General features: G+C 61.2%; 1 protein-coding gene across 1 annotated transcript; it reads left to right on the forward strand.

The window, feature by feature from the left end:
- The first annotated feature begins 1,370 nt into the window (after positions 1-1,370).
- Positions 1,371-3,340, forward strand: TPBGL (trophoblast glycoprotein like). The gene has a single exon (XM_005524172.2). The coding sequence runs from the start codon at positions 1,371-1,373 to the stop codon at positions 2,433-2,435; it is 1,065 nt and encodes a 354-aa protein (XP_005524229.2). The 3' UTR covers positions 2,436-3,340.
- Positions 3,341-6,510: the final 3,170 nt, after the last annotated feature.

A 6,510-nucleotide genomic window follows, 5' to 3' on the forward strand; every position in this document is an offset into this window, starting at 1 on the left:
CGTCACTTTAAATACAGAGTTTGCCCAGTTTCTGGGAGCACAGCAAATGGTTGTCAGCTCAAGCCACCCAGTCATAGCAGCACCCACAATTTACCTGGTCCCTGTAAAATTCAGGTCAGCTTCTGGGGAATGGAACCCCAGCAAGAGGGGAAATACTTTGGGACAAAGGTCAAGATGAGAGATGAGGTCAGGGAGGAGGAGAAAAATCAAGATGCATGAGACCCCCATCCCTGGAAGTGTCCATGGCCAGGCTGGATGGGGTTTGGAGCAACCTGGGCTAGTGGAAGGTGTCCCTGCCCATGGCAGGGGGTGGGACTGGGTGCACTTCAAGGTCCCTTCCAACTCAAACCATTCTGAGATTCTGTGTGCTCAGCATGGGGTTTATTTAATGTGGCCCCCAGCTCAGGTCCATGGAGGTATTTAGGCATTGAAGGGGATCCAACTGCTGCTGCATCTGGCTCTGAACACAGCACTCCCAGTCCCTAGCTGTGCGTGGCTCCAGCACCCAAATATCCCACACCCACCCCAACACCATTCTCCATGACCAGGGGCATCCCTCCCTGTGCCCCCCAGCCCTGGGCAGCCCCTGGGATGCCGGTGGGGACCAAGCAGGCTTGGAAGCAGAGGCAGATAACCCTGCAATGCTCAGGGATGCTGCGGGGTGTCTGGCTTGTCTGGCAGGTCAGGGAATGAGGACTAGGGCTGGAAAGGGAGTGGGACAGCCCCTAGATCTTCCCCGGCTGGAGACGAGCTGAGACAACCCCCCAAATCCTCCCTGGGACAGAAGGGGTCAGAGGTAATTCCCCAAATCCTCCCCGGGATGGAAAGACCCCGTGACAGCCCCCATTCCCTCCCGAGGGCTGGCGGGGGGGGACAAACCGCGGCAGCCCCCCCAACTCCCACCTTGCTGGGAAAGGACCGGGACAGCCTCCAAATCCTCCCCGGGCTTGACGGGGACCGCGACATCCCCGAATCACTCCTCGGGTAGCAAGGGGGCCGCGCCAGCCCCGTCCAGCCCCCGGGACCCCGCAGCGGCGGGGGCTCGGTGGGTTCGGTGCCGAGCCCGGCTCAGCCAAGCCCGGCTCAGCTCCCCCCGGCGGCCGCAACCCGCGGCGCTCCGCAGCCCATCCCGCAGCGCCGGGCAGCCCCAAGCCGTGCCCTTCTCCTCTTCCTCCTCCTCCTTCTCCTCCTCCTCGCTCTCCTCCCCTTCCACCCCCCCGCCCCGGCCCGATTTGGGCAGCGGCGCGCCCGGCGCTGCCGGCAGAGCCGCCGTGTGCGGGCGCGGCGCTGGAGGCAGCTCGGCCCGGGGGGGCTGCGGCGCGGCAGGAGCGACCCCCGCGGCCCCGGCGCTGCATGCCCGCTCCGGCAGCATGGCCCGCAGGCAGGCGCGGCCGGCGGGCGGCGGGCGCTGGCTGCCCTGGCTGGGGCTCGCCCTGCTGCCGCTGGCCGTGCCCCCCGCCGCCGCCCCCGCCGCCTGCCCCTCCGCCTGCTACTGCGTGGCCACCCCGGAGCTGGTGCAGTGCCGCTACGAGAGGTTGGAGGAGCCCCCGAGGGAGCTGCCGGCCGCCGTCCACAACCTCAGCATCGCCGGCAGCAACCTGAGCGTCCTGTCCCGCGCCGCCTTCGCCGCCCGCCCGCTGCGCGACCTCCGCCTGCTCCGCCTGCGCCACGACAACATCCACACCATCGAGGACATGGCCCTGCAGGGCCTGCCCGCCCTGCGCACCCTCGACCTGAGCCACAACCCGCTGCTCTCGGTGGCCGCCGGCGCCTTCGCCGGGGTCCCGCTGCTGCGCACGCTGCAGCTGAACCAGGCGCTGCTGGCGGCCCCGCTCGAGGAGCAGCTCGCCCTGGCCATGCGCAACCTCAGCCTGCGGCGCCTGGAGCTGGCGGGCAACGCGCTGCAGGCGCTGCCGGCCGCCCTGCTGCCGCCCGGCCTGGAGGAGCTGGACCTGCGCAACAACTCCCTGCAGCGGCTGGCGGCCGCCGAGCTGCGCAGCCTCGACACGCCGGAGCTGCGGGGGCTGCGCCCCAGCCTGGCCTCCAACCCGCTGAGCTGCGACTGCGGCCTGCGGCCCTTCCTGGCCTGGCTGCGCGCCGCCGCCGCCCGCGTGCTCGACGCGCGGAGCCTGCGCTGCGCGGCGCCGCCGGGGCTGCGAGGCACGGCCCTGCTGCGCCTGCGGCCCGAGGCGCTGGCCTGCGCCCTCAGCGACAGCGGCGAGCCCGGCGAGCTGGAGACGGCGTCCTACGTCTTCTTCGGCATCGTCCTGGCGCTCATCGGCATCGTCTTCCTCATGGTGCTCTACCTGAACCGCCGCGGCATCAAGCGCTGGCTGCACAACCTCCGCGAGGCCTGCCGCGACCAGATGGAGGGCTACCACTACCGCTACGAGCAGGACGCCGATCCGCGCTGCGCGGGCACCCCCGGCCTCTGAGGGCACCCCCGGCCCCTGAGGGCACCCCCGGCCTCTGAGGGCACTCCCGGCACCCGCCCTTGCCCCTGCTCACCGAGCCGCTCCTCGACGCCTCCGCGCCCGGCCCTCGCCTCGCCCTAGCCCATCCATCCCCTTGGCACGGCCCCACCGCAAATCGGGCTCCGAGGACAAGCCGGCTTCGGGGTGGTCGCTGCGGTGCACCGGAGCGGGGTGACCCTTCCTGGAAGGTTCCGGACTGGCTCCCCGCGCCCTCTCCGGCCCTAGGAGCGTTCCCCCATCGCGGTGCCCGTGGGAGGGAGCACGCCCGGCTCGCCCCGCGGGATGCTGGCGTGCACAGCCCCTGCGCTCCCGGGGGATCGGGAAGCTCCCACGCCTGGCCCCTCCGGCCTCGGCGCTCGCACCCGATGGTTTGCTCGGCGCAGCCCAGGAAGCCACGGGCAATACCTGAAACTGTCCTCCTGGACGTTCCTGGAGCCTGGACTTCACTTTGATCATGTACAGCTCTCTTTCCTATTAGATTTCTATTTGACAGGTGCGAAGTTTAACTTGATTTTTTTTTTGTTTTGTTTTGTTTTCTTTTCGCTGCAAAGAGGAGCTACTCTCCCCGGGATGCGACGTGCTTTTCCGAGCCCGTTTATCCATTTAGTTTTGTTCAGTGACATTTCCAGCTCGTTCTAGGCACAAGGCGATGCAGCTGTAGGAAACGCCTCCGCCGGCTGCGTGCATGTTCCCCGGGGCACACGGGGGCAGCCCTTTGACTCTAGAATGTAGCTAGACCTGGCTGTCTCGGCCCTTTGTAATTTAAAACGAGCGAAGCAGAAGCTCCCGCCCTAATTCCCCTGCCCGTGTTTGCTTTAGTGCCTGTTACTATATCCTAGAGCAAATATATTGAAAGCTGCACCCACTCCATCGTCTATTTTCTATAGAGCTCCTTGCAAACGATTTCCAAATATCCCCGTGGCTGAGGCGTAGTTATTGTCGTTGGTTTGCCAGAGGAAGGGAGCTCGGGGCTCCTCTGTTTTCATCGGCGCTTAGGAACTTCTCTCCCTGAGCCGATTCGGTCGCGAGGGATGCAGAGGGGTTTTGTGTGGCTTGCGCACAGATCTCAGGCTCTGCTAGTCCTGATCCTTCCCTGGCAACAGCATGGGGGCTCAGGAAAATTATCCAGGTAACAGTTTTCTAAAGGAATTTTTCTCTCCCGGGTGGTTTGGTGCCTAATTCATGAGGTGCCAGAGCGCTGAGCATCTCTGGCTGCGGGGCTTCCCCAAAGGAGGCTGCAGCTTTTGTAAAGTGGCATCCTGAAATGCCGAGTTTCAGTGCTGGGATGAAAACTGAAGCGTTGCATTTTGCTCCATCTGCGTTTGCCGGGCTCCACAGCAGGAGGCTGAGGCGGGCAGGGTGAGGATCGTGGCTGCATCCAGCCTTGCCGGTGGTGCCAGGGTTTGCCGGGTGCTCAGTGATGTTCGGGAGCAGCTGGTGCCCGGTGCGCCGGGTTTGAAGTGAGAATTTTGTGGCAGTTCTGTTCCTTGAGCCTGGGGTGTGTGTGGACTCAGCTGCCAGGTGGAAAGCACAGTTATTTCCATCCCGGGCTTGCCTGGAGGCTCTGTGGCGGGGGATGCAGCCTGGTGCAGGATCCTTTTCATTTTTCCCCTTTGAACTTGCTGTACTTGAAATCCTAGTATCGAGGTGGGTCGGTCGGGAAGGGAGAGCGGAAACAGAGCATGTGTTCAGTCTGAGAATCAAAATCATTTTCCTGGATGCACGGAGCTGGTCCTACTGAGCAGGGAGCTGGTCCCCCACTCTATCCTGGCTCTTGGGAAATCCTGAGGCCACAGCTCAGCTCATTGCGAAACTTGTTGCATTTTGAAGACCTTTCCCTGAGGTTTTTTACCCCGGAGCTTGTGGGCTCCGGTGCCACCTTGTCACTCCGTGCAGTTACAAGGGGAGAAGTCTCAGCCTGCCCTCACCTTCATCCACTTTCCCACCCCAGTGCAGCCAAACCACAGCCCCTGAGCAAAAGAAGGGGGGCAGCGGGATGGATTTGCACATCTGGCAGAGCACACCCCAGCTGTGACTCCAGGGGTGCAGTGGGGCATGGGGACAGGGGTGAGGGTGAGCATGGAGCAGGGAGAAGCCGGGACGGGGCTGTTGGAGCAGGGAGAAGCCCAGAGGGTGTGCAGGCAGACGGGATTGTTGGAGCAGGGAGCAGAGCACCAGTCTGGCAGCAGGCGCCAGAGCCTGGCCATAGATAATGGAAGGAAATTGCCTCCAGGCAAAATGAGAAGCGGCCAAACACTCCCTGAGCCCAAAGCCCTTTCTCTGAAGGGGTGGCTGGTGTGGGCAGCTGGTTGTTCCTGAGGCCAGAGGGAGGGAAGGAGGTGGTGGCTTTTGGTTCCCCAGGGATGAGGGCACTTCTTGTGCCCAAGGTTCAGAGCATCCTGGCCTCCAAAGTGGGTGCAGTGAGAGCCCTCCAGGGATGCCAATCCCCCGTCAGGCAACATGCAGGGGGTGGGATGGGGGTGGATAACCAGCTGTGGGAGCGTAAGTCCTGTGGCTTGTTAGCATCAATATTCTGTGCAGCCCATAGCCCCACACATGACAAAGGAGCAGGGGTAGGGAACCTCTGAATGTCACTGAGCTGAGACTCAAAAATGTGCTTTTTGGGTTCTCAAAGGCGGCCCTGTGTTTGGAGAGCCCCAGCTGCCATCACGTTTGCATGCAGTCCCTTTCCGTGAAGGAATGTGGACCTCCCGGTGTCCCCGAGCTCACAGCAGGAGCTGCTGCCTGAGCAGAAAGTTCTCCCAGCAGTTCCTGGAGACAAAGGAAATGCAGGATAGAAACGGCATCCGTGATATGAACCAAGCAAGGCACGCTCAGAGCCCCCTGCAGTGGCTCATCACCAAAACAGAGGGGGGAAAAAAGCCAAAAAATGTCTATTTATATGCCCTGCATATGAAATGCCACCAGCACTTTACAGCCAGCACAGGCTTTGAGATCTGCTTTTTCTTCCTTATTTTCCAAAGCTCAGATGTTCCCTGGTGCTCTGTGGTGCCCAGGGCTGTAGGAAAGAGGCTGAGTGTGGTCTCCTTTAGAGAGAAGAGACCAAAACTCCCAGCATGGTGATGGCAGCTGGATTTATCCAGGAGAGATAACTGGGCTGGAGCATCACCCTTGTCCTCGCTGAGTGCAGGGCTGTGGTGCTCCTGCACTGGGGTAGGGAAGAAAAGCAGCCATGAGCTGCCTCATCCTTACAGAAACACACAGAATTAATGGTAATTAATTCTACCCAGGCAGCTTCACCCCTGAGAACCTACGCACCAGGCTCCTCAGTCCTCTCATACCTTCCTCCATTATCACAAATTAACCCAAACCTTCAGTAGGAGGAAAAACACCCCCTGCTTTTCATTGATTCCTTTTAGGAAAAGCAAGACAGGGATGTTGCCCTCATACCTGGGGGAAACTGAGGCACAAACAAAGCAGGGTCGAGTTCCTGATGGCAGGGAAGGGCTTGCACAAGGGAAAAGCCCCACAGAAATGGATTTTAGTCCTCAGCAGGGCAGCATCAGGACCACCACAGCCAGGACAGTGCTTTGTTTGTCCTTCCTCTGGTACAGAGGCGGCTCCTGTGCCCTGCCAAAGAAAGTGGGATTGTTAATAAGGCTTTCTCCTATTTACCTCTGGATGTTTCTAATTAGCCAGGTTGTGATAGTTCTGGGAGACGAGGGATCCTGTCCCCAGCAGCAAGGAGGGGCTGGAGGTGACACCACCAGGGATCAGGGGCCTTTTCCTGAGGGACAGGGGCTGGGGACACCCAGGGGTCAGGTCGAAGTCCCTGGAATGAGCAGAGCTGTGTGTTTTCCCCAAGCGTGGCTTTGGGCAGCCCCTCAGGAAGCTGGCACAGCACTGCCCAGGCAGATGGGGAAGGATGTGTTTCCACTAATCTGCCCCAATCTGGATTATTTTTCCAAATAAACCTCTGTTCCCAGCTGTTTTAAACCAGTTTTTGGTATGTTGGGGTCAGGTGGGATTCTGGGGATGAGGGAGAAGCTGGCAGGGGTGGAGGAGATGGAGAGGA

This window comes from Pseudopodoces humilis, chromosome 2 (genome assembly GCF_049639895.1).
Source record: "Pseudopodoces humilis isolate 2021_Gansu_Grassland_sample_001 chromosome 2, ASM4963989v1, whole genome shotgun sequence".
Taxonomy (NCBI): domain Eukaryota; kingdom Metazoa; phylum Chordata; class Aves; order Passeriformes; family Paridae; genus Pseudopodoces; species Pseudopodoces humilis.

Coding starts and splice junctions, on each gene's coding strand:
- TPBGL (XM_005524172.2), top strand. CDS start 1,371: ATGGCCCGCAGGCAGGCGCGGCCGGCGGGCGGCGGGCGCTGGCTGCCC.